The sequence below is a fragment of the Rattus norvegicus genome, chromosome 11 (assembly GCF_036323735.1).
Source record: "Rattus norvegicus strain BN/NHsdMcwi chromosome 11, GRCr8, whole genome shotgun sequence".
Classification (NCBI taxonomy): Eukaryota; Metazoa; Chordata; class Mammalia; order Rodentia; family Muridae; genus Rattus; species Rattus norvegicus.
The window spans coordinates 37,525,341-37,550,195 of record NC_086029.1 but is presented as its reverse complement, the minus strand read 5'-3'; the positions used below and the strand labels follow the sequence as shown (position 1 = coordinate 37,550,195).

At 43.4% G+C, this 24,855-nt stretch overlaps 1 protein-coding gene across 7 annotated transcripts in view; it reads left to right on the top strand.

Moving 5' to 3' along the window:
- The window catches only part of App (amyloid beta precursor protein), a 218,145-nt gene that overhangs the window by 174,156 nt on the left and 19,134 nt on the right, over window positions 1-24,855 (top strand). For all 7 annotated transcript variants that reach the window (XM_006248011.5, XM_006248009.5, XM_006248008.5 and 4 more), the window contains one exon: window positions 21,612-21,833. In XM_006248011.5, coding sequence (XP_006248073.1) covers window positions 21,612-21,833 — 222 coding nt within the window. The remainder of the gene's footprint in view (window positions 1-21,611; window positions 21,834-24,855) is intronic.

The window sequence follows — 24,855 nt, the reverse complement described above, 5'->3', positions numbered from 1 at the left end:
ACACACTCTTCCTTCCTCGAATGACTTAGAATGATTTAGAATTCTCTAAGAGAGACTTCAGACAGCTAGACAAGGCTTTCTTCTCACTGAGACAGTTGATGAAGGCTGGTCTGATAGCACTGGGTAGTCTTGTCTAATAGCAGTCCTTACTCCTAATGTCACCTAGGGGAGATTAGTAAAGCAAGAGGGAACCTTGCTTTTTAACTGCTCCAGCTATGTTATATAGGTCCATCTAAGGCCATACATCACATCTGGTCAATACCCTGCAGACTGACCCATTTCATTGTTTCTGATCCAAAGGCGTCTACTTAGTGCTCATACCAACTTCAAAACTGAATCTGGGAATAATATAGGATCTTCAGCATCTTGTCACTGAAAGTGTTAGGGAGTAAGAAATGCCACTCTTTTAACAACATCTTTGCATAATACATCTATGTTAAACTGTTAAGCAGGGAGCATTTTGTAGGACTTAGAGGTCATGCCATCTTTCTTCATTTACTCAGAAACTCATATGCTGAAATAAAACAAATGCCTTCCTCTGGGTGATTGTCACTTTTAGAGTTTTCTATACAAGAAAACCTGACAATTCTGTGGATCATAACCTAATTCTCCATGATGACGTCACCATTTATTCTCAAAGACCAACCATTCAGGCTAGGACTATGCAAATGTTTATGGGCAGTCTCCTGGCAGACAGCATGGAAGTGGTATATTGTTGCTGAGCACTAAGTCAGACCCATGAAGTGGCCTCCTCTGCCCACAGAGGATATCACTTCTTGATTGTGAAAGCACAGTTCATTTGCTTCCACTCAAATATACAAAGAAAGGATAACAAGCAATTTAATGAGAAGTTCTGTATACTTTTTCTCTTTATATTATTGCCGCTATCTTCATTTTGATCACAAACAGTTTTTAGCCTCCTAAGTCTTGCTCAATTCTCAAAATAATCCTAGATAAGCAATGCATATGGCTTTTCCCTTAATTTATTAGAGTATTAATTTATATGTTTTGGAAGCAGGCCTGTGTATGCCAGGATGCTCTCAAATTCAGTCTTCCTGCTTCAGCATCTCAAGTGCTAAGAGCATGACAGTGGTCTTCCTTTCTTCTCATTGCCGAGTCTGACATCCTGTCCTTAACCCTGGATACACTGACAAGTTCCCCATCTCACTGTTGACTTTGAGGTTGATAATATGTCCACAGCCAAGGGATAATTAATAGAAACAGCTATCGTGTAGCCTTGGACCAGCAGCAGCGGCATCACTGGGAAATTGTTAGAAATGTGCATTCTTTGGCCTCATTCCCAGCCTAATAATCCAGCAATGTGGGGAATAGACGTGTCAACTTTTATCTCTGTGGCTAAATAACTAACATAAATAAACTTAAAAGACCAGCTTTATTTTATACTATATCTATATTTCAGAAGTCTGAGTCTATAACAGCCCTATTGCTTTGGGTTTGTGGCAACTATATTATAGTCAGAAGAGCTTCTTAGTTTGTGGTGGCCAGGAGAATGCAAAGACAGGAAGAGGGAACTGTAAAAGAGAATCCCCTTGAAAGACAAATCCCCAGTGGCCTAACTTCCTCCAGATAGGTCCCATCTCTTAAAGATCTTGCCACCACCCAATACCAACTTGGGCTGCAGACACGTCCCTTAATACATGGGCCTTTGGAGGAAATGTAAGATCTAGAAGTAACGGTGTTCAGTCTATGGTGATAGTGCTTAGTTAGTATTATAATAATGATGCTCAGTCTACAGTGATAGTGCTTGGTTAGTATTATAATAATGATGCTCAGTCTACAGTGATAGTGCTTGGTTAGTATTATAGTAATGATGCTCAGTCTACAGTGATAGTACTTAGTATTATAGTAATGATGCTCAGTCTATAGTGATAGTGCTTAGTATTATAGTAATGATGCTCAGTCTACAGTGATAGTGCTTAGTATTATAGTAATGATGCTCAGTCTACAGTGATAGTGCTCAGTATTATAGTAATGATGCTCAAGGTCTAGACATAGTAATGGGCAAGTAGATACACAGCTTGTCTTCAGAGAGAGTTGCTTTTACAATTGTTAGATCTTTTTTAGGACTGGTGATCTGGGAACATGACTCAGTAGGTAAATCACAGGCTGCACAAGCATGAGGACCTGAGTTTGAATCCCCACCCCTCCCATGTAAAACTGGGCATTGTCAGCATCATCTGTAATTTCTATGCTCCTAGGGATAGGATAAGAGGCAGACTCAAAAGACATAAGCATAAGCGAAAACAAGAGACCTTTCTCAAACAGGTTGGAAGGCAGAGAGTGGAAACTGACAACTGGGGTTGTCCTTAGACCTCCACCTGCACACCATGGCATCTACATGCCTGTGCTCACATACAAGCGCATGCACAGGCATCATGCACGCTAATACTCTCTCATGAGCAATGTTACCTGTAAAACTATAGAATGTAAAGGATGAAAGCTGTCCAAAGACTCAGTTCCTCTCTCTCTCAACTCCCCTAGGCTCCCTGCCCCAACCTCCTTAGATTTTAGAACAACTGCAGTAGGCAGTGTTGACTGTGAATACTACCGCTCAGGAAATACCCGTGGAAGTGGTTGAGCCTAAGTGATCTATGAGCATGATGGAGTCTGCTTTCGTCCTCCTGCTTCTTACACATGCTTGCATGAGCTTAGAGCTCTTAGTTTATATGTAACTGTGTAAAAGAGAGGAGCATTTCCTAGTATGCTACCCACCATCTTCCCCTTGGATTTATTAGAGTAGGTGATATCAGCTAAAATGGGGTCTACAAATTCTTTGAGTTTCTATTTGTTTCATTGTACTTTGGGGATCTTTCATCCGAAATATTTGGGATTGGAAATGTTAGCATTCAGTTTTAGATTTCAGAATTCTTCAAATTTGGGGCACAATGGTACCAGTTTTAACTAGCTATCATTCAAAGATCTGAAAATTCAGAATGCTTTGAAAGCTCTAGATTTCAGAACATCCCCCAGGTAAAGTCTCAAGGAAAACCCATGTAGTATATGATTCTGGGGATATCAGAGAGCAGCAGTAACCCTAGTGTTTAGTTTACTCCTAAGAACCAACCTGAGCCAGTTGCAGCCTGCTGCTGGCAGTGTCTGAGATCCTGAGCAAAGTAGGGGAAAGCTGTCTGAAGAGAAATAGGCAGAGGAAAGGAAGCCAAGGGAAAGGTTTTGTAATGGAGCAGTCAGGCCTGTAGGAGTGCATTTAGAGCTGAGCCTGTACTTACATTCCCTCTTTCCCTTTGTCAGGGAGCCAGTGTCTTGCTTTGAGTGTTTGGTTTTCTCCCACCTAAAGTAGAAGCCTTCTTTTTTTTTTTCCCCCTGGAGCAGGGGACCGAAACCAGGGCCTTGCGCTTGCTAGGCAAGCGCTCTACCACCGAGCTAAATCCCCAACCCCAAGTAGAAGCCTTCTTATACCTAAAGCAGAAAGTACCTCCTTCAGGTGCAGGAGGAAAAGCTCAAGCCAAGGCTATCTGTGGATTGCTAAAAACACAGTCTGTCTTTTGATAAACCAGGCATCGTCCTGTAAGTCAAACATTGTATGAAACTGTGAGAGGTTTGGCAGTCTGCTCTCTTTGATGTGGAGAGAGAAAAGCTGGCTTCCTTTCCCACATTCAGCAAGGGTTTGCATCCATCCTGCTGCTAACAGCTCTGCAAGGGAACTTAAAAAGATGCAGGACCCTCACTGTTGGCAGATTAAGGATCTAGGGTGATTAACTGGTTTGATCAGAATCAGAAACTAAAAATGGTCAGGGGTGGAGGGCTTCTTCGCATCTTGCCAAAGTTCTTCAGAAATCAGAGTGAGTTTTTAGTACCTGGGGTGTGAAGAAATGAGATGCGTTTTCCTTTTAAAGAAAAGTGACCTTGCAGAACGGGGAGCCCTCTGTAGACATCTGAGTCACTCATAGAGGCACATGTCTAAGCTGGCAGGTTCCCGGTCACTCAAGTGTTCGTCCTGCCATTTCTGCATGTCTGTCCCTCACTCCACAGACAGTAAACAGTATCCACATTTTTCAGGATCTTAATTCAGTTGCTGTAAATACTTCAATCTGAAAGTCTTATCTAGAAACCACTTAGGAAGAAAAGTTACCCTCCATGGAAATTGGTATCCTGGAAGTCACTGTGTCTCAATGCATACTTGGGACCAAGTAAAGTATAATTTGGAGGAGTTCTTGTTTACAATACAGGATCTTGAACTCCACCTCACATGCACCAAAACCCACTTATTTTCTACTTCAAACGATCCTTTAAATTTTCAAAAGTTTTAAAACTCAGTGTATATATGTGCTAGTAAAAATACAAGTTTTTGTAGAAAATTGAGGGCGTAGTTGTATATATTCTTGACATAATAAATTGAACATCATTAATTTATACTGAGACGCGAGCCACATGAATTTATACCAGTCTTTACCTACGGTCTCTGATTTACAGTGTTCTGACTTACAAGACTTTCTGACGTTGTGGTGAGGAGAAAGAAATGGGTCTTGGATCGTAATCTTTCCCTGCCTCACTACACGTGGTACCAACATAGAGCACTGAGTGGCAGGTTTCCGTCCTTATCTCAGTCAGCGTTACTGTTGTGCTCAAACACCATGACCAAAGCAACCTGGGGAGGAAAGAATTCATTTCCTTTACACTTCCACATCACTATTCTTCATCAAAAGAAGTCAGGACAGGAACTCAAAGAGAGGTAGGAGCTGATGTGGAGGTCTTGGAGGGACATTGCTTACTGTTCTGCTTTCTTATAGAAGCCAGAACTACCAGCCCAGGGATGGTCGCACCCCTATCAATCACTAATTAAGAAAATGTCCCGCATACAGGCATGTGTACAGCCTAATCTTAAGGAGGCATTTTCTTAGCTAAGGTTCCTCTTCTCCGGTGACTTTAGCTTTGGGTGCCAAGTTTCCCATGATCAGAAGGACAATGGTCACCAACAGCCCACACTCTCTCATCTCGAGCCCTGCTGTTCAGTAGGCTAGGTGTAGCCGTGATGTTTGACTAGGAATGTTGTATGAAAGGACCACGAGGCTGTGTTCATACCGTGAAAGAACACATGTATTTCTAAGAGGCCACCACATAAAGTATTTCCGAGAGGTGACGTTTACTTTGAAGATTGACTACAGCTCTGTTAAGTGACATAATGCTGAGGCTGTGCCGAACTTACCCAAGTCACTGGCATAAACTGCTTTTCGCTTTCTTTTTGTTCATGTGCGTGCAGGCACACATGTATAGGCCGGAGGGCAGCGGCAGCTTCCGTTCCTTAGATCTTTGTACCTTCTGTTTGTGGTAAGGTCTCTCTTTGGTCTGCAACTCACCACCTGGACTAGACTGACTGGCCAGGAACCCCAAAGATCCTGAAATTATAAACACAACACCACACACAGCTATCTCCCTCCCTCCCTCTTTCCCCTCTGTGTGTTGGGGGACAGGACAGCTTATGGACAATAGAGCTCAGGTCCTGTGCGTGCGTGCGTGTGTGTGTGTGTGTGTGTGTGTGTGTGTGTGTGTGTGTGTGTGTGTGTTCTGGCCACAGAACTCAGGTCCATAACCTACTGACCCACCCCTACCCCCCGCCTACCATAACTGCTTATTAACCCCAGTCACTGCTCTTGACAGAGAGTAAACAGTATAAGCACAGGGCTGGCAGGAATGTTTTTCCTAGCTGCTGCTGTCCTAACTCTTCAGAGGTCTGGATCCTGCTAGTCCCTCTGGCAGATCGTTTTCCTCCCTCAGCCCTGACCCTTCCCTGTTCTATCAGATTTCACCCTAGAAATCATCCATGTAGGTGGCCTTCAAATCCAAGATATTAACTCAATAAGAACCAAAAGAGAAGATTAATGGTCAGCCAGGGCCACCAGCATTGTAGAGAACATTCATCCGAACCTCAGACAGTTGATTGACAGCCTAGCGTCTGCTCTGGAAGTGCCCGATAGAGAACCGAACAGAACAGGAACACCAGAAAGGCCATGAGCTGCCAACACTAGATGCCAGTTCCCAGGAGACAGCTCACTGGGTCACACAGTCACGTGTGTATGTTTTAGATTACAAAGGAAAACCCTGTAAACCCTTTCCATTGCTTTCTGGAGTGAAACTGGACTAGAAATCAATAGCAGCTCTTTTGTTCCACAAACAAATAGGCCACCTGACTGGACATGCCCCAGAAATGTGGGGAAACTACCATTGAGAGTCTTCCCTCCACCCATGGTGACTTGAGGCATGCGGGAATAAAGTGTTTGTGAACAGGGCGATAAAAATTAAAATCCTTCCCTCGTCTTCTCTGTGAAGGGGCTATACAATCATTTCTCCCTGTGTAGATATTCTGGCACACGCCTATAATCTCAATAGTTCCCAAGTTCAAGGCCAGCCTAGCCTACATAGTGAGTTCCAGGCCAGCCTAGGCTATATATTAAGACTCTGTCTCAGAGGAAATGAAACAAAAAGTGTGTTTTTAAAGGCCTTTTCTTGCCTATCCAGAGTGAGGAGGTTTAATGCACTCTCGACTTCCAGCTGTCACCTTTCTTTAACACAGAGAAGGAAACGGATTCCCTTAGAAAACACATTTAGATTTCTTCCTTTTGCCTCAGTATGGCTAGACAGGTGCAGTAGTGACCTAGAGTTCTGTGCTTGCATTGGCCTACTCCAAACCACATGTGTAAACTCAATAACACACACACACACACACACACACACACACGAGAGAGAGAGAGAGAGAGAGAGAGAGAGAGAGAGAGAGAGAGAGAGAGAGAACCTGTCACCTTGTAAGCGATAGTTTATTGTAAAGCTAAATGTGTCTGGCGGTGACCTGGAACACACATTCATGTTACTCCAAATTCCATGTTCCAACATGGAAACCCTTTTATGAAGTTCTTATAGTAATCAAACAGAGAAAGCCATAAATCAAGGCACTCTTTAAAGGCATCGGTGGAAATATCAGGTTAGATGGTTTGAGGAAAAACAGAGAAACCCCAGCCGGAGGCCTCAGATGCCCTCTGATGACATTCTAAGCTTTTTGATTGGTTGGAAACTAATTCTGTTTGTACATTCCAAGGGATCTACCGAATGATCAAGAAAGAGCTAGGTCAGGTATGGAGAACAGTCCATGGCTGCTGCAGGGGCTAGAGAGTGCCCACAACTCTGAGCTTGTGCCTTCCAGAGTTTTCTGGTCACTGTGGTTCTCATCAGTTATGCAGTCTTAATGAAGGGTCAGTGGAACTTTCCAGAATCCCCAAGTGAATATGGTAATTGCCTTCAGGTGGAGTCTTTGGGTGGCAGCTAGGATTAGGAGCTCCATGTAGCTAAGATTTTCATATAGAAGCATGCCACTGGATTCTGCTCTGTGCTGCCTCAGCGGGAGGTCCCTTGCCGCATACTGGTAGCCTGCTCTCTCTTTTTTAATTTATTAGAAAGAAAACAAGGATTTGCATGGGTTTTGGTTCTTTTGTTTTGTTTTGTTTTGTTTTTTGTACACTGAGAAGAAAGCAGTAGACAGGAACAGAGAAGCCCCTGCAGAGAAACCTCTTTATAAATTATTCATTCTCTGATGCTCAGTTATGACAGAAAACAGAACAGACTCAAGCTTAGGGTAATGGCACATGCTTATAATGTCAGCCACTCAGGATATTGAAGCAGGAAGATCCTGGGTTCTGGGCAAACCTGGGCTACATTGTGAGATCCTGTCTCAAGAAAATATTATAGTTTGACTAGCCTAAGAATAAAAGTTACTTTTCCTGTGGTTTTTTGTTGTTTTGTTTTGTTGTTGTTGTTGTTGTTTTGTTTTTTGTTTTTGTTTTTTTTTTTTTTTTGAGCTAAAAAGTGAAAGATGATGGAGCCAACAGGCTGGGTTTTTAGGAAGATCTCCTCAGTTTCTACATGACGCCATTTTGTTTCATCGTATTATGAGCAAGGGTCTGGATGGTCTAAAGGATACCAGTGGGAGTCCCGGGTATGCTGAAACAAAGAACTGCCCAGGGACACATGGATAGTGATAAAAATAGCCATGCTTAGTTAAGAAAAAGAAAGCCATGTTCAGGATGGACTTGGGCTAGGGATTTGGGCACAGGTGGGCCGCAGCTCAAAGCACTCACAGTTCTGGGGTTCTTGAGCCTTTTTAGATCATGTATGTAGCACATACCTTCTCCCATATTAGGAGATCATGGCGTTTTTCTGTGTGTGCATGTTGTTTGGTTACATACAGTCATCCTGGAGGGGGAGGCTGTGTTCCTGCTGTAGGTTGCTTCCCTATGCTAATCTTGATGTTTCTCCCCATAAAACCTGTCTTTGGAAGAGAAATCTCTCTGGTTTCTCCCCACCCTCAGCATCTAGCCACCCCGTGGTAATATTTAGGGGCAGTTTTCACCGTAAATAGCTCTTCTCAAGATGTTTACCTTGGGGACTAAGGCCTACATGTATTTATTGGGGGTCCAGTTCAACCCAGAGCACTTAGCTGGGTCCATCTTTTGGATAGGTCTAATGGACTTCCTCTCTGTTGACCCTTTACCCTCTTACTACACACACGCTCTTTATTCTAAATCTGATTCACAGAAGCCATGACATATAGTAGTAGTACTCTTCATTCTTAATTTTTTGATGTTTTGAATTGGAATAGAACTATATCAATTCGCCCATTTCCTTTCTCCGACCCTCTCAGCGTCCCTCTTCAATCCCCTTCCATGCCTTAAGTTAGCAGCCTTAAGTTAGCAGAATCTCTTTCAAATCCAAAACAAATACTACGGCCACCATTTTTTTTATGTTATAAGCCCGAGCGTCACAAACGATCCAGATGCTGCTTGCTAAGCCTGTATTCTGTGGCCTGCTCAAGTCATCCTATTAAAAACAACGGCATGACTTTCAGGCTTTTGAAAATAGTTTCGTTAAGACCAGGTTTCTCCAATGTGAGCCCTCAGTTGAAATCGTCAGGCTAAACTTTATGGCTTCCTCCAGCTGTCCTGGCTTCTCAAAATGGATTTGCTGGGCTTGAGTGCAGAGTGAGGTTCTCCGGTCTTGGTGATGGTGGTGTCATCGCTCCGAGTGTAGTAGGATCTAAAACTCTCCTGGTATTTGCCACATGTCTTGGTGCCAAGCACAGGTCAGACTCTCTGGCTTCCCAGGAAGGAAGTGACAGCCTCTGTGTTTACTGGGTGCTTGAATGAGGCGGCTCCATGTTCTTGCTGACTTGGAGAATCTGAAGACACTTCCCCCAAACACTGCCACGTTTAAATCAAACAACTACGTGTCTTGAATCTTTGCCCTACACGAGAAGAAAAGATTAATTTCCATATTACGAAATTGTAAAAGGTTTTAAGCGCTTTTCCTTCCAGTGAGGCTGATAAAGGTGTGAATTTGTAAACTGAGCTGGGTTAATGAGCCAGGGTTAATTAATGTTTACCACAGTGGGAAGATGAAAAGAGGTGTATAAATGTGCAGTAACACAGATCGTTTTTCAATTTATTGTTGAAGCTTACAGTATGCATGAGCAAGGAGTGCATAAAGCGCATGCGTGTTTCAGAGGGCTACTGATGCGCTGTGGTAATTATGAGGAGTAGACTTCCAAGTGAATTAATTACACGTTCCTCCATACGATCGCACACTAATAGTGTTTATTTAGTTGAACTATTTGGAGAGCTGGGTGAGGTGAGGGGAGGCTAACTGTGTGGGCATGAAAACAGCATTTTAAAGTAACCTTTAAAAAAAATTAAGTAAACACATTTCTAGGCTCATGTATTTTCAAGAGAGCCCAAAGAATCTGAGGTGAAGTCCTGTATTAAAACTGGGAAGTACAGAAATTAGAAGCCGTTTGAAAAGAGTGGAATATAATCTCCTATGAACTGGGTAGATAGCCCCCAGTGTTGGGAGTTTAGGACCGGGTTCCAGGACACTCCTGTTCCAGGAATTCCCAAATCTATAGATGCTCAAACTCCTTATATGAACAGTTTATATTTGTATAGAATCTATGCACATCTTCTTGTGTCCTGCTCATAATACCTGATTCATAGTCAACAGTCACTACCCTGTATTGTTTTAAAAACAGAATGGTAAAAGCCCTACTTGTGTTTAATACACATACAGTGAGTCTTTCCCAAATACTTTTGATCCGAGGGCTGGAGAATTGACTTAGTAGGTAAAGTACTTATTGTGAATGAATGAAGATCTGAGTTCCAATCCCCAGTGCCATGTAGAAGTAGGAATGACAGCATGCATCTAGAACCTTATCTGAGGAACAGGGCAAGCCAGTGCTTGTGAGGGTCCTTTCTGTGACCCTTGAGTTCTTTGTGTGAAGAGATTGAGTTAGTTATTTCTGGCGCTGGTCTGGAAATACTGACAAATGAGTATCAATGAGCTCACCATTACGTAGCTTGATTGTCCTGGTTCCAGCTCACTTACAGTGATTCCTTCCCACTCTTCACCTCTGTGCACTGTGGGCGCCTTCCTAAAGACAGGTAGATTCCCTCCCCTGCCCAACCCTCAATGCTTACTTAGTACTTGCTATTTCCAGGTTGGGACGCTATCTTACTTTTTCTGTTGCTGTGACAAAGTCCCCTGACCAGAGCAGCTTAGGGGAGAAAAGGTTTATCTCAGCTTGCAGTTCAAGGACACAATTCATCAAGGCAGGACAGTCATGCCAGCAGGAGAATGAGGGAGCTGGTCACATGACACACACGATGAGGAAGCAGAGGGTGGCGAGTGGTCAGGTTCAGGTTAACTTCCTTCTTAGGCCCAGTAGGACCCAAGCAGAGAAAGGTGTTCCCCAAATTTAGGGTAGGTCTACCCTCTGTTAACCTAATGAAAAAAGAACTCATCCTGGAAGCTAACTAATCTAAATAATCTGAGACTTGTTTCCTTGGTAATTCCAGAGCCTATCAAGTTGACAGTGCTATTCCTCAGTCTCCCTGCGCAATGTTAAGGGACCCTGTGAATAGGTTTCTGCAGGAGAGAAAGGGCCATCGCCACAGCTAGGACTGCTCGATGGAAAGCAAGATTGTGTTGAAGACAAGCAGGCCACTGAACAGAAGAGTATACTGGATGTGTTTAGGGTTTTTTAAATATGCATACATTAGCATTTAAAATGAGCCATCATGCCTACAGACACATACTGTGTGTAGGGAAGTCGTCCATGCTCCATTGTGATGATTTGTGTATGTAGGCACATTTTCCACACTGACCCCCTATTTATCAGCATATCTTTTAGGGTCTCTCTGTGACGTTGTCTACAGATATTGGAATCTTCCTTTCTACTGGGACCTCACCATTTTTCGACCCATTTTTCTCACCCTCCTGAATACAGTAGGCTTGCAGTCACACATCACTTGGAATCCATTGTACTGAGCTCTCTTCCTAGCACAGCAGCGTGATTCCCACTCTGCTCCTCTGCTGCGGTCTTATGCAGGCCAAGCAGAGTTCTCTTCCGAGTTTGAGGGAGAGCACTTGTGAGCTGGGGCCACTGCCTAGCTGCATTTATGTTAACGCAGCACAGGACCCCACTATAAGGGACAATAGTCATGGAAACCACACTGAGCGTTCCTACTGAAGAGCTGTCTGCAGCTGCACAGCTACAAACAGCAGTCCCGTGGCCATGACAGCATGGCCACCCTCTCCTTCAGTCTCTTGTGTGTTTGAAGACGCACACTGTTGCACACCATTGCAGAACTCCAACGCACGTGTGGCTGAGTCAGTCATGGCTGTGTATGTGACTCACTCACCTCAAAGAAAACCTTGTGCATTCGTCAGGGCCTGGTGCTCTGTAGATGTAATGAGGCTGGTTTCCCTTCTATTAGCTGTCTCAGAGGTGGCTCGGAGCTCAAGTGGGGAGGAAAGAAACCCAGGTAACAATGCCCAGAACACCCTACAGGAGCCTAGGAAGAACCAGGGGACTCTGTGCCCAACCAGGCTGCAGCCTGATTCTATGAAATAGATACAAGTGAAAACTTCATTTTAAATTAGTTTTTCAAAGTAGTCGGTGATGCTAATATAAATATGCTGACCTTTGATTTTTAAGCAATTATACATCAACACCAAGTATGCCCAAAGAGCCTTCCAGTAAACCGAAAATTAAGGACTGCGTGCGGAATCTAACTGCAAAGAATTATCCATCCCCCATGAGTCCGTATTTGTGTGTCCCCAAACCTAATAAACCTGTACTGCCGGTAATGCCTCAGTCGTCTCAAAGATGGCGTTCTCCATGGCCATAAAAATTAAAGAAGAAAATGAGGGCTGAAGAACAGCTGCCGGGCCTGTGGTTTAAAGTGAAAACATCGCTAATGCCCTTAGCCCTTCCGTCTTTACTTTTTCCTTTATTTACTTGTTTATTCGTTCATTTATTTATTTACTTTGCACTGAACGAATCGTTACTGCGTCATTAGTCCCACATGTCTCCTTCCTTCGAGAATATGGCAGGGTCACATTGGTCACAGAGGTTAAGCTTCAGTAGCAGCATGGAGAGAATCCCATGGAATGATTGCATCAAGAATCCTTTGCCTTAGCCCTAACAGTGCACATCTCAACCGCCCAGGGCAACTGGAGTCCCTGGATCCCCAGAACGTGAAGAAACAGTTTCTTGGGGATGAAGATTGTCTGGAAGAAATGTTCTGTGATAGTCACTATATAAAGACCACATTTGGGGTTTTGTTTGCAAAAACTGCGTAGTTTACATCTGCATGTGTTAAGAGCCCTACGATGCCATTTCCCTAACAACTGACTAGAGGAAGACACCCACTTTTATAAAGATTGGCACCTATTAAACAGTGTCTCCCCATACAGCCCAGGTTGGCCCTAAGCTCCTGATTCTTGGCCTTACCCCTCCCGAGTGCTAGTATTACAGTCGTGGGTCACCATACCTGGGAAATACCCATTTAAAAAAAAAAAGTAAGTTAAAGGGTATAATGATTTCTTAGTGGTATATTTTTCACCATGTGATTCATTTTCAAAGCAAGCACATCCATATAATTTAAATGTATGAGAATTAGAACTTTAGCCCACAAAACTTTCTTTCAAAGACCAGTGCTGTAGTGTGTAAACTGGGCAGTCAGCGTGTCTTAGTCAGGGTTTCTATTCCTGCACAAACATCATGACCAAGAAGCAAGCTGGGGAGGAAAGGGTTTATTCAGCTTACACTTCCACATTGCTGTTCATCACTAAAGGAAGTCAGGACGGGAACTCAAGCAGGTCAGGAAGCAGGAGCCGATGCAGAGGCCATGGAGGGATGTTTCTTACTGGCTTGCTTCCCCTGGCTTGCTCAGCTTGCTCTCTTATAGAACCCAAGACCACCAGCCCAGGGATGGCACCACCCACAATGAGCTGGGTCCTCCTCACTTGATCACTAATTGAGAAAATGCCTTACAGCTGGGTCTCAGGGAGGCAGTTCCACAACTGAGGCTCCTTTCTCTGTGATAACTCCAGCTTGTGTTGACACACAGAACCAGCCGTTACACAGTGCCTCTGGTTGCTGACATCCCTGGGAAATTAAGACCCCCTGAAGTGGTTGGAAATAAGATCAGGACCTTGGCACAAGTTCCATAAATAAACAGGGGAAGGGAAGCTTTTTAATCCTCTCACCAAGGCCAAGGAGCCTGGCTGTGTTTTCATCTTGATTTCTGGCTAATGCAGTTGCTAGAACCGAGTCTGTTTGATGTAGGAATTTTGAAAGCCACAAGGAAACTCCTCTTCAAGGTAAAGACACTTCTTCAGAAAGTTCAGTCTAGACCAGACGATATGTCAGGAAAATGTCACTTGCAGTAAGGAATACTTTTCACAAGTGATGTACAGCCTTGTGTGAATTCACCCTAGGGACAGTTGCCTGTCATAAGTGGACCAAACACACCCCTACTTGAAACTCTGTGGCCAGGAAACTTGTAAACAAAAGTAAACCTCGGTTTAGACGTGAATCTGAACTTAGACCCTGGGCAATTCTCAGAGATGGATAGTGTAGCTCAAAGTATAAGAGCTGCCCTAATTTTCTGGACGTTGAGGTAAAGTAGGTTTGTGGGAACTCGTTGCTATATGATGATATCTATAGATGTCTCCCCCTCATCCCCCTCCTGCCGCTTGGGAAACAGTCCTACAGTGCTAATTCCCTCTCAGCCATTGAGGTAACCTGCTCACTCCACTTCACTAGGCACAAAAAAGGATATTTGGTGGTTAGAGCGCAACTCAAATTCAGATTGTTTGACTTCCTTCAAATGTGAAGTAGGGTATTGGAGGGTAGTGGGAGTTCCCATGGCAACCAAACAGACCCCACTTGAATTGGTTACTTTTCTCATCGCAGGGACAACATCTAAGAAATAATTTGAAGGAGGAAGGAGTTGGGTTTGGCTTCCGGTTTGAGATGATATAGCCCATCATGAAGGGGAAGACATGGTGTCAGGGGGCCACTGTTCACATTGCAAACCGTTCATATGCAAAGTCAGGAAGCAGAGAGGGAACAGGAAGTAAGGCTGGACTACAAAGTCCCAAGACCCACCCTCAGGGGCTGACTTCCTTCTTCTGTGAGGCTTTACCTCCAAAAGTGCGAGCAAACTTCCCTGACAGCACCAGGGATAAACCAAGTGTTCGAATCCATGAAGCTGTGGGGGATCTTCCACATTCAGACAGCAATTCACACAGCATTTCATGAGATGGACGTTTAAAGAAGTGAAAGACAGTGAGAGTTCTCGGGGAAAACCCGACTGCTGCTGGGAATGGCTCATGCAAACAAAAATGCTGGACAGCAGCTTCAGGCACTGTCACCTGCCTTTGCCGCTCTACCCACGCGAAGCCTCACCTTTAACCTCTTTTACCTTAGTTTATTCTTTTGGTAGAAAAATAATAATCTCTTTCTAAATAACGTGGAAATTTTCATAGGCTGATGAGAGGATTGCATCAGAAACTGAGGCACTCGGGTTTCAGTTATGATGTCCGTTCTGCTTCTCGATATGTATGTATCTACGCATTGTTTATTTTGAGACATAATCTCACTCCATACGTAACAATGCCTGGGAACTCACTACATATCCAAGCTGGTGTCGAACATACAATCCTCCAGTTTCAGCCTCCCGAGTGCTAGTATCACAAGCGTGTGCTAGCATGTTTTGCTTGTTAATTTTAAACCTCCTCAGAATGGACGTTTGTGCATTCTGTTCTCAATGGGGGTTGCTATGGGAACCAAATGAGCCAGCGAGTAGTTATGAAGGCCTTAGATGTGGACAGTGTCAGGAGGGTAGAGGGTCTTTGTTGTTTTCAAGATGCTATAGCAGGACTCAAGTTCTTGGTAGCCCTACCATGGCACTGGAGATAGCTATGGTTTATACATAGTCAGAAAGTATATGGTAACCATAGGAAGACTCGGTATGTCCCCCACAAGCCAGCATCCCTATTAGCTGCTGCTTCACGGAGCCAAGCTAAGTCTGTCCAGCCAGGCTGGTCTGCAAAGTGTCCACAGTGCATTAATATTCCTCCTTTCTGGGAAAAGTCATTAATGAAGTGTGGCCTGGTACTTTCTTGGGTTTACATTCTTATTCTCGGGGACTAGGAAGCATCAACCTGCTTCCCCAAAACATCTGGGCTTCCCCTTCCTGCTTAATAAATGATGTCACAAAGAAGGAAATCATGGCTATTTTCAGTTTTTCTGGGCCGTCCTGGTGCAGAAATGTGGCCTTGAGTGTTAGCTTTGAAGCCTGAGATTTTTCTGGAGGTGTCCTGTGTTGTTATAAAATTATATTAAATGGTTTTCTTTTACCTCCACTAGATCCGGCACCATGGTGCCCTAAGATATCTGGTAGATATCTTGCCAGAAACATACATCCCAACTCTGTGGCATCCCAGTGTCTCTGCTGCTACACATTCTCCAAAATTCAATTCTCCACAAGAAAGAACACACAACACAATAACCTCTGATCCAATTGATAAGATATAATTGCCCACCTCAACATACATCCCTTAAGAATATTCGTAACAACCTGTAAAGGTACAGCATGGAATCTTAACATCAGCCGCCATGTTCTCTCGGTGCCTTCTCTGCTGTCTCCTCCAGTCTCCTCCTCATCCCTCAAACTTTTCTCCCGCCACCTTCCTTCTCGTCCAATGACAGGCCTCATTCTATCTTGTACCTGCCTCACCTGCGTGATGACATCATCCCACAGTCCTGGATGGTGCGTCTTCTCCTGGTGATGGTGCTTCCTAGCTGCTCGTTGACGTTCTCTCTGCAGACTGGTCTGTCTGTGGTGACAGGAACAGTGATGCTCATGCGTGTCTTGTGGCTCTAGTTCTCTCAGACTTCACCACAAGTGACAACTGTCACAAATGAGTCCTCTAGTTATGCAGATTTACTACCCTACATCCAAGGAGTGGAAGGGACACTAGGAGTCTGCATTTCTTTTCTCTTCCTGAGACAAAATTTTACTGTGCAACCGGGGAGATCCTCAAACTTGCTATGTACCCTAGGTAAGCCCTATACTTGAAATCCTCCTGTCTCAGCCTCCCAAGTGCTGGGATTAAAAGCTTTAGGACACATGCCATAATTCTGTACTTCCAACAAGATGCCCAATGGACACCTACGGCTTGAGCTCCAATTTACATGACAGAATTTAAGGGACAGAGCTCCAGAAACTGTCACCCAGCCACCTGGAATCTTGTGGCTAAGGAACACAGCCTTAAGGAGTTTCAGAAGCCACAAGGACATTAATAACAGCATCACACTAATAGTCTGAGCCAAGAGTTAGACATGCACAAGCTCTGGTTGGAAAATTAAATCTGATCTCATAGTTTTAATATGGGCAAAATGCCTAGAATGGATGGTGGCTGATTTATAGTGGAGCCTTTGATGGGGAAACATTACAGCCCTACTTCCAGTGCACCTGGAGGCCGAGGGGCAGTGAATGCAGTGTGTGGCAGTGAATGCAGTGTGTGGAGCAGCCAGCAGATATATAAAAGCTTAAAACCATTTTTAGGAGAATCCCATGTTAAACAAAATTAAAAAGAAAGTCCCATTTTGATAGAGGTAAGAGATCGGTATTGTTTCACAAAGATCAGAATTAAGACAGTTATAATGTCAATAAAGTTTCAGTTCTAGAAAAAAAAAAAAAAAAACAGGGAAAGCCTGATCAACCATTGGCTCAGTGGTCTCTAAACCAAGTCCTTCATGACCTTGTTAGACAAGGCTAAGGTAACTCCTCATTTATATGAAAACTAAAAAATCCTTAGTACGTCCAGGATACGGAAGGCATCAGTCAGTAATTAATTACCAGTAACTATGAAGCTTGTAGAAAGATTGACTCAATGACTATAAATTTTATTTTTTAAAAACTTGAAATGTACCCCTTAAGATTTGGAAAATTACTTGACTGATGTGTCATTTAATAGTTATAAGGAGACAATGCGGTGGAATATGTAGGATTCCTGTGTTCCCTCCTCCCGAAGACCTTTTTCAGGGCTGTTTCCCTAAGAAACAAATAATCATGAACATCTTTTCTATCCACAAAGAAAAAAAAAGTTTGAAATCATTTGAAGATGAATCATTGTGACTCTCGTTTGATGTTGCTTTCCTTGAAGTATCTTGAATGTTTTCCACAATAGCTAAGTGGTGGCGCTCGCCCTCCCCTCCCCCACCCCACTTTCCTGTTTACTCTAAGCTTGGTTTGCCTACATAAATCAAAGCATTTTTGAAAGAGGAAGGTGATAGGGTTCACTCTGTGAGTGTGTGTGTGTGTGTGTGTGTGTGTGTGTGTGTGTGTGTGTGTGGTGTGTGTGTGGGGTGTGTGTGTGTGTGTGTGTGTGTGTGTGTGTGTGTGTGTGTGAATTCACACCCATTACAGGAACCATAAGTGAAAAATTACCATCACTGGATTTAATTAAATATTCCTGCTTTAACCTTCAAAAACTCAAGTGTCTGGGTATTACAGACGATTCTTCACTGCAGAAGTAACTGATGTAATGTTAGCTGATAACAAGTCGCTGTCCAGAAGGAGAAAGGGGAGTCTTGGGACAATGAATACAAGTTGTCTCTTAGCTTAATACAGCTATTGGCAAGCTTAGATATTTAAAGGCTTCAGTGATCTTCAATATAGGCCATCAAATTGGGATAAAATATTAAATTAATTCAAATAAAAGTATAACCTGTCAGCGCTATGGCCAGCACAGTAGAAAATGGCTTCTTGTGGGTTTGCCTCACGACGGGATCAAAGCTCAGAACGGGCAGTGAAACAGTCACTCTGGTCCCTGCTCTGTTGGTCACAGGCACAATGGCCCAGTGCCAGTGCATTTTCCAGTGGTAAAACCCTGAGCCCTTAATCACAAAGTAGCCGGCTGTCTTGAACATTTTATGATCACAAAGTAGAGTCCTACCGTGGTAATGGTAATCCTGTCGAATTTATCCAGCGCTCTGCCCTTAGGAGCATACCGAGTCCCTTGTTCCAAATGACATAGCCGGAAGTGGTTATTTTTAAATTTTCTATGTTAAATTGAGGTAATAATATGGATTCCTGCTACTTGTACCAAGGGGTTTTTCTCTCAACTGAACATGTTGCTTTTCTTGAATATTTCAACTTTTCACATAAATTTCCTAGTAGGTGTTTTGTGTTTGTTTTGAGGGGATTTCAGTGATTTTTTTTAAATGTGTGTGTATGTCTGCTATTGGAGACAATGTCCACTGTGTAGGGCTAATGCAGTTACAAGTCAATGTCCCCAGATGCAAGGCTTATGGTTGATCTGCTCTCTCAAGTCAGCACTCTCAGGATGACAACCCACCCTGTGCGGTATCACCGCTCAAGAGCTATGCTGGAGACAGGAAGGAATTGTAACTCACAAGGCTGAAGATATGCGGGGGGCAGGGGCGGGGGGGCCCTAGGAACACTGAGCGGCCCTAGTGTCTTGAATTAACTCGATACACAATGGGGACTCATTGAAATGGGGAGGAGTCATGCCTTAGTATCTAGGAAAGATCTAGGGAAAGCAGTCAAATGCAGATTGGTAAGGAGAGCAGAAACCAGTCAGTTCATATTGCATTAAGAATATCTGAGCTCAGGGGTTGGGGATTTAGCTCAGTGGTAGAGCGCTTGCCTAGCAAGCGCAAGGCCCTGGGTTCGGTCCCCAGCTCCGGAAAAAAAAAATAGAAAAAGGAAAAAAAAAAGAATATCTGAGCTCTCAGTGTGGTGGTAGACTCCTGAAATTTTAGAATTGGGCCATGGAGGATGACCGGTTCATCTACGTAGAGTTTGAGGCTAGCCTGGACTCCATGAGATGTGAGACTCTTGTCTTCAACTAAAACAACAACAGCAAACAGCCAGTAACTATGCCTAGGTAATTTATAAAAATGAACATTTGTTTCTCACAGTCAGAACTCAAGCTTCCCTTATTCAGAGTGGTGACTTGTTACTGTACCTTCCAGAGAGACCAAGCCCTACTCCATTCATAACAATGAGAGCCTTCACCTAATCCCATCTGCAAACCCCACACAACCCAGTGTATTGTTACTTCACTGGGGAATAAATTTAAGGGACATTCATATTAAGGCAGTAAGTCCTCAGCTATGATTATCAAGTAAAACCGGCGGGAGGTCACAGAACAGGGAGAGGATTCAGAATTAGACATCCCAATGTTGTCAGTAGTGTTAAGTATGTGTCATGGACAGTTCTGAGGCCCTAACTAGCATGGGAAAGCAGGAGGGAGAAAAGAACCAAATCTGTAGTCCAAGAGGAAGGCTCCAGGTCTTATACCCTCCACATTCTCAGAATATGTAGAATAAAAGAAGAGTCAGTCATGAAGAAATATCATTTCAGTGCTGTCACATGAAGGAGATCTTTACATTTTCAAGCATGGGTGACATTTTCGAAGGGGAAAGTTGTAGAAAGAAATATAAAAAGAAAATGTTAAGGACACAGAGCTTGCTTAGTTTTCTTCCTTTCTTTCTTCTTTCTTTCTAAGGAGGGGGCCAACATTTTGAGGCATTATGGGGAAACAGCCAGACAATGTAAGGTTTCAAAGCCCAGGAAGTGCATGGTACTAAATGCCACAGAGACCTCGAGCAGCCAAGAGCTCCCTCCCAGCTGGGTTTTTGCCTCTCAAGGCGGACATGTGGGCACCAATAATTATTCCAGACTATCTTGACTTCAGGGTAGTAAATGCTAACCAGTCAAAGCATAAGATTTATATAAAAGAAATGCCCACTTAATTTATTAAATCAGATGTTGGCCAAGTTATTGGCCATTACCTTGACTTGATAAGACATGAAAAAATCTAGCAGAAGTCTAATGAGGGCCTTTTATCTGTGTGGGAAAGGTCGTTGCACGCATCAAATATTGAATTTTAGATCAGTGCCACGCTGAGTAGGTATATATTATAACTCAAATTAGACTTCAAAAGGACTAATTTGCTAGGAGTTCTATCATTTAAAATAATCTCCTGTAATAAAACTGACTCTACAGGAAGATATTAATCGTGTACTTTAATACTGTCCCTTTAAATTGTTTTAATGGGTACACATTTGAGCGGAATTTTAATTTTTCCAGTAAGTTTGCTTTTTTTGTCCACTTAAAAGAGAATTTAAAGGATGATAGTAAAATGTTCCAAGTCGAATATAAACCCAGATTTAATTTTCTTTATTTTCTTCAGCATTGATATATTAACTGGTGAATGGCTTGAAATATAATTCAGTAAACTGTTTGACACAGGCATGACTAGTAACACACTTAATTAACCAAATATTAATACCATAAGATCAATGGGCCTCTGATTTTTAAGAAGCTATAACTAAACTCTCAGGTGAGTTTTTTGTAAGATTAATAGGAGAGTTGCAAATCATCTGGGTTTTTTGGGGGGTGGGGTTTTGGTGATAGTGGCAGCTACACTCATTATAATATATTTTTCCTTTTCCCCAGTAAACTATTTTAATAATGGAAGGATGGGAGGATTTTTCACTGGACTCTCAGGTCTTTAGGTAGATCAGCTATATTCCATAAAGTTGGGGTTTTTTAGGCGGGGGGAATAGAAGCTACAGAAAAGAAAGTCAGGAGCTTTTATCTTGAGTCACATGTGTGATGCTGGGAGGCAGAGATAGAAGATTAGCCCAGAGAATTAGCATCCTTCAGTGTCCACAGGAGTATACCTTGAAGGACTAAGTGTATCTTTTTAGCCCCTGCTGCATCTGGGGAAGACTGCTGTTTTCAGAGCCAAGGGGATGACTGAACGGAGCAGGCTCACCCACCCACATGTTCACAGAAGGTGGGCGTGGAGAATATATCTTGGTTCCCAGACTGCACCTTGCCTACTTCCATGCCCTGCTGTTAGCACTCCATCCCAGTACCACATCACAGCATGCTGTAGATTCCTTCATGACCACCGGATACATGGGGAGTCTGTGGAAAGGAAAGGGCAGTTACTCCTCCAGGTCTTCACCTCCAGAAGAGGGGATCAGCAGCAGGGTCATCCCTCTGCCAGTCTCCACAGGCTCAAAGCAGCCCATCTGGACAGTTGCTGGCTGTGACTTTCCTTAAGGTGCTTAGTTTTGACCTGCAGTTGTTGCCAAGTGACGCCTCAGTCACACATAGCACATAGTAGGAATTGCTGATGAAGCTTTCGTTGGCCGTTGTAAACACACATTAACCAAGGACGCCTTGGTTTTTCTTTAGACGAGCTGCTTCAGAAGGAGCAGAACTACTCCGACGACGTCTTAGCCAACATGATCAGTGAACCCAGAATCAGTTACGGCAACGATGCTCTCATGCCTTCTTTGACTGAAACGAAGACCACTGTGGAGCTCCTTCCCGTGAATGGCGAATTCAGCCTGGATGATCTCCAACCGTGGCATCCTTTTGGGGTGGACTCTGTGCCAGCCAATACAGAAAATGAAGGTAAGAGTCCCTAGCTAGAGCCAAAAGCCTTCTGGGGTGGGTGTGTGTGTGTGTGTGTGTGTGTGTGTGTGTGTGTGTGTGTGTGTGTCTGTGTGTGTGTGTCTGTGTGTGTGTGTGTGTGTGTGTGTGTGTATGTCTATGTGTGTGTGTCTGCACACACATGTGCTTTATACTAGATTGACAAACCCTGCCTCAGTTTCTAAGGTGCAGAACAATCAAGACAGACACTTGCCATCTGCACACATATACACAAAGTAAGAACAATACCTAAGTTGTTTCCCCATTCTTAAAATAAAAGTAGGTAATGAAACACATAGCAAGTCATGTATTCCTGGGGGGGGGGGGTTGGGAGGGGGCAAATAGAGTCAGAGAACTAGAGAGGCACAGCCTTGGACTCCCAGAAACCCACCTGCCTCTGCCTCCCGTGTGCCGGAATTTAAGACACCTGGAAATAATTATTTAAAAACACTCTCACTGAGAAGTATCTTATTGCTTCCATGAAATTGATTTGATTTGACTTGCAATTCTCACCTTTGCCCAGAATATCCACCTTTAATGAAAAGGGTGACCAAATTTAGGGCAGACAGTTTGACACTCCCCCCCACCAGAGAGAAGCTTTGACAGGGCCTCGTACAGTGAAGTAGACCAACGCTGAGATAATCTTCCTCAGCGATGGGTTCTCACATGAGAGAACGTAATGAATGCAGAAGTAGAATGAATGAAGCAAGCTTGCTTCAGAACTAAAGCAGTATCACGCTAAACGATTTCTCGACGGATGAATTTGTACACGTGGGCGATGAAGTTCTTCCACAGGGACTTAGAAGTACCCGTTTAGGAAACGGCATCTTTTAGTTTGTTTTGCCATTTTGCCTTGTTCCTTGTGCAAATTGCAAGCACACAAATTACCTTGATTTGTTGAAAGTAAGAATGCTTTCCAACAAGGCAACGGGATCCTCACAGTGTAAAAGCACTGAGCAAACAGGATGAGTTTTTTGTTTTGTTGGGTTTTGGTGTATTCGTTTGATTTTGGTGTTTGTGGTTCTTTTTTTTGAGGCAAGTCTCTCTTTGTAGCTGTGGCTATCCTGGAACTCACTTGTAGTCCAGGCTGGCCTCCAACTCAGAGCTCTGCCTGCCTCTGCTGGAATTAAAGGTGTGTGCCACCATGTCTGGTGAGTGAGCAGTTTTTGAAGACAGACTGCAGAAATCATTGCGTAGGCTTTCGTCACAGCATAATGACCTGATTTGTTTCTTCAACCTGGAAAACAAAGGCAACTTATAGGCATGATTATATCAAATACTATCAATTAAAACATCAATGTCATTTATGGGGTAGAAATAACTGACTTTCCCATTTGTTAAAATTATCCTAACAAAACAAAACAAAACCAGAAAGAGTAGGTCATTTGATTTTCTCTGCCTCGTGGTATTATATAGGTACATTTGGGGCTTTACTGTCATTGTTACCCCCTTCATAATCTCTAATGAGATGGGTATGTAAAAACTGTACAGCCTCATTTTCTAAGCCCAGTGCTCACGAGGCTGGCTCTTAATAGGAATAGCTCATACTGTCACATGAGCCTTAGGAAACAATGTATGTGTGTATGCACACGTGTGGACACACCTCACACCTCACACCTACCCACTGATACTCTAGAGGATTGCCAAGATATCCAGGTAAAACCTTGATTTAAGTGAGTCTGGATATATGCTCAACGTTCAGTATAATAGTGCCCAGGTTTCATCGAACACAGGCATCCTTGTTAAAGACGTGCTACTGGGGCTGGGGCGATCAATTAGTAAACTGTTTTGGACTTACAAGCATGAAGACATGTGTTTAAGTCCCACAGTCTATGTACAAAGCTAGGCATGGTGGCTCTGGGAAGGTAGATAGATAGACCCCTCAGGCACACTTCCCAGCCAGCCTAGCCTACTTGGTAAGTTCTTTCCCAGAGGCCTTGTGATGGATGGCTCTTGAGTCATAGCACCTGGGGTTGATCTCTGGCCTCCATACACATGTACAGGCATAACACACACACACACACAGACACACAGACACACACACACACACACACACACCTGCTAATAATTAACAGCACAGTGTCATATTCCAGTAACAGGCGAGATCAGGAACATAGTCAATACAAGGGTTTAACTACAACATGGGTGCCGTCTATTCAGTCTGCAACACCAGCCTAACTTTATATCCCAGGGGACATGAGTCTTTATTTTCTCCAAGTCTTGAGGGATGGGTCTCACCTTTATTAGTCCCAATACCCCATTAGAGCAGATATTTTGAAAAGCCTTTTCAACAATTAATACTTTGTTTGGTCTATTTGAGCTTGACAGTCTGAGGGGTGAACCTGGGATGTGTGCATGGTAAGCAAGAGTTCTACTACAAACTATCACTCCCAGCCTACAAGGGACTGGCTAAGTCTTCTTGGCAAAACAATGTTGCAAAATGCAATAATGTTGCAAGTAGCATTTAGAAATAATACAGTTCTCTCTTTATTTACTCAGTAACACCCACTAAGAACTGCAGGGGTTAAATGGCTCAGTGGGTGAGAACAATTGTTCTGCAAACCTGAAGTCCTGACTTTGATTCTCCAATATGTACATATACATATACATATACATATACATATACATATACATTTCCACTATTGGGAGCAAACATAGGTAGATCCCCGGCCCCCCAAAAAGAAATTCAACCACGGCAGCACATATCCTGTGTATAATTCCTGTGTTGGGAGCAGACATAGGTGTGTATCCTGAGTGCTCACCATGCAGAGAGCCTGTATGAAACTGCCAGCTCCAGTCTCAGTGAGAGACCCTGTCTCAAGGCAATAAGATAGAGTGTTAGAGCAAGATACACTAAGCCCTGCCTTGTGCATGGACAAACACCAGTGCACACACTTGTGCACCTGTGTGTGCACCACTCAACACATGCACACACCATGCACACACAAAACTATAAAGAAACAATGAATTCATAAATAGAACCGAAGTGGGTTCTGGATTCACA